Raw genomic sequence first — 2,093 nt, 5'->3', positions numbered from 1 at the left:
TTCCTTCCAATAAATTAATGGGAGAAGGTTCTCTAGAAAACAATGTGGCTTTTATACCTGTCTGTGGACTAATGGGAAAAGTATCGACAAAGGTGGCAGTTATTTCACCATAACTGTTTAGTGTGGTGATTCTGTTGCCTTTAGGTTTCATTTTCCTAAAATTAATTAGGGAAAAAGAATCTTGTCAATCCAGTGCAAGAAACATCTAGACTAGTGCTGGGGTGAAAAGCCCATGCTGCCCCTCTACATGGGTTATGGGTAGAAAATTCACCCAACTCGTCTGGTATTTCCTATGCTGAAGTGATGGGGTTCCCTTGTCCATTAATTATATCATTAACTGATCACTAGTTTGGTAAATGTTTGCCCAAACCAAAATCACTGGCTAAATGCCATGAGGAATAATTTAACTAACAATTGATCAGGAGGCACGTGTCTCTTTGACGTCCAACAACCCTTGGGCCGGAAAGCAGAAGTGTGCGAGCGAGAGCGACCATCAACAAAATAGACAACCTTTTTGTTTGATCCGTTCTTATTGAAGAGGGAAATAAGGCGAGAATCCACCTCGTAAGGGAGGGAATAGCAGAGGAAAAACAGCGAAGCAAAATCGGAGAGAGAGAGGGAGAGAGCGATCGCAGCGGCGGCATCGCGAGAATTTTGGTCCGAGAGACAAATGGCTACGCTGCAGACTTCTTGGAGAAAAGCGTACGGTGCTCTCAAGGACACCACCAAAGTCGGCCTCGCCAAAGTTAACAGCGATTTCAAGGTAGATATTTCTTATATTCCCACCTTATCTCTATTTAAAGGCAAAAAACCCTTAAAAATCTGATCTTTCTATAGCGAAATCTCGAATGGAATTAGTTGTTTTTTTGTTTGATTGGATCTTCCTTTTGATTGATTAATGGTTCTTTTTTATTTTTGATATTTTCTAATTGAAGGACGTGGATGTTGCGATCGTGAAAGCCACGAATCACGTCGAATGCCCTCCTAAGGAGAGACATATCAGAAGTGAGTGTTTATTTATCCAATTCAATCAGATGTTGTTTGGTTCATTTTTAAGGATATTTTGGATGGGGTTTTCTATTTTGGGAGTGTTTAAGTTTTGTGTTTTTTCCTTCTGTTTTCAGAAATCTTGAGTGCCACTTCAGTGATTCGCCCCCGAGCGGATGTTGCTTACTGTATACATGCTCTTTCCAGACGATTGGCTAAGACTCACAACTGGACGGTATGGTTTCTCTGATTCTTTGAATATCAATAGCAATGTCAGATTGTTTTCCTTTTATCTTGTTCTGTTGATATTTAGATGGGCATATCTTACTAGAATCGTCTTGCCTGTCAATTGCTGGTTTTGGAGTTCTTATTTCTGTTTAAAAGTGTCTGGGAGTTGGGGGTGACGGGCGTTCTCAGACAACAATATTCAATAGCCTCATTGATTCTTTGGAACTTTAGCAGAAACCTAATTTGAAAATATGAAAATAAAGAGAATAAATAGTTTCAGAGGAAGATCATGTGCCTCAGGGGTTGGGGTTGACAGTGTGATGATCTACCTGACTCATGTTCTTATTTTTTTTAAAACCCAACAGATGAATGATGCTTGTATTTTTTGCCTCCTGCTGTTTTGTATATCATTGCCCTCTTTTGTAATTGAAGCATCCTCTTTGGCAATTTTGGTATCCGCCCTCTGCTGGCATATCTTTTGTTGATAATTTCTCAGTTCCATCTTATGAAAAATTTTCTTCAAATTTGAGATATTATGCCACCACAAACTTTGTCTAGAAATATCAGATTTTTTTAATTTTCCTAATCTATTGACTATCTGATTTAAGCTTCATGGTGCTTGGGTCTTGTTTAGAGCACTTCTAAGGACCTAATAGGTACAAAGTTATTTTTGGAAATGAGTCTTTGGCATTCTCTTACACACTTTGTCAACCAAAAATGAACAACATGAGGTACCATTAGAGTGAACACCAAATCTCCTGATGATATTCTCTTGTGATGTTGTACTGCGACAACAGAAATTCAGTACCAGTTTCTAATAGAGAGAGAGAGAGAGAGAGAGAGAGAGAGAGAGAGAGAGAGAGAGAGAGAGAGAGAGA

At 39.1% G+C, this 2,093-nt stretch overlaps 1 protein-coding gene across 1 annotated transcript in view; it reads left to right on the top strand.

Moving 5' to 3' along the window:
- Positions 1–485: 485 nt before the first annotated feature.
- The window catches only part of LOC122080835 (putative clathrin assembly protein At2g01600), a 19,592-nt gene continuing 17,984 nt past the window's right edge, over positions 486–2,093 (top strand). The window contains exons 1-3 of the mRNA XM_042647703.1: positions 486–763; positions 936–1,005; positions 1,125–1,222. Coding sequence (XP_042503637.1) covers positions 671–763; positions 936–1,005; positions 1,125–1,222 — 261 coding nt within the window. The 5' untranslated portion in view covers positions 486–670. The remainder of the gene's footprint in view (positions 764–935; positions 1,006–1,124; positions 1,223–2,093) is intronic.

The sequence above is a fragment of the Macadamia integrifolia genome, chromosome 1 (genome assembly GCF_013358625.1).
Source record: "Macadamia integrifolia cultivar HAES 741 chromosome 1, SCU_Mint_v3, whole genome shotgun sequence".
NCBI lineage: Eukaryota > Viridiplantae > Streptophyta > Magnoliopsida > Proteales > Proteaceae > Macadamia > Macadamia integrifolia.
The sequence above is the reverse complement of the archived record's forward strand: the minus strand, read 5'-3'. Positions and strand labels throughout refer to the sequence as shown.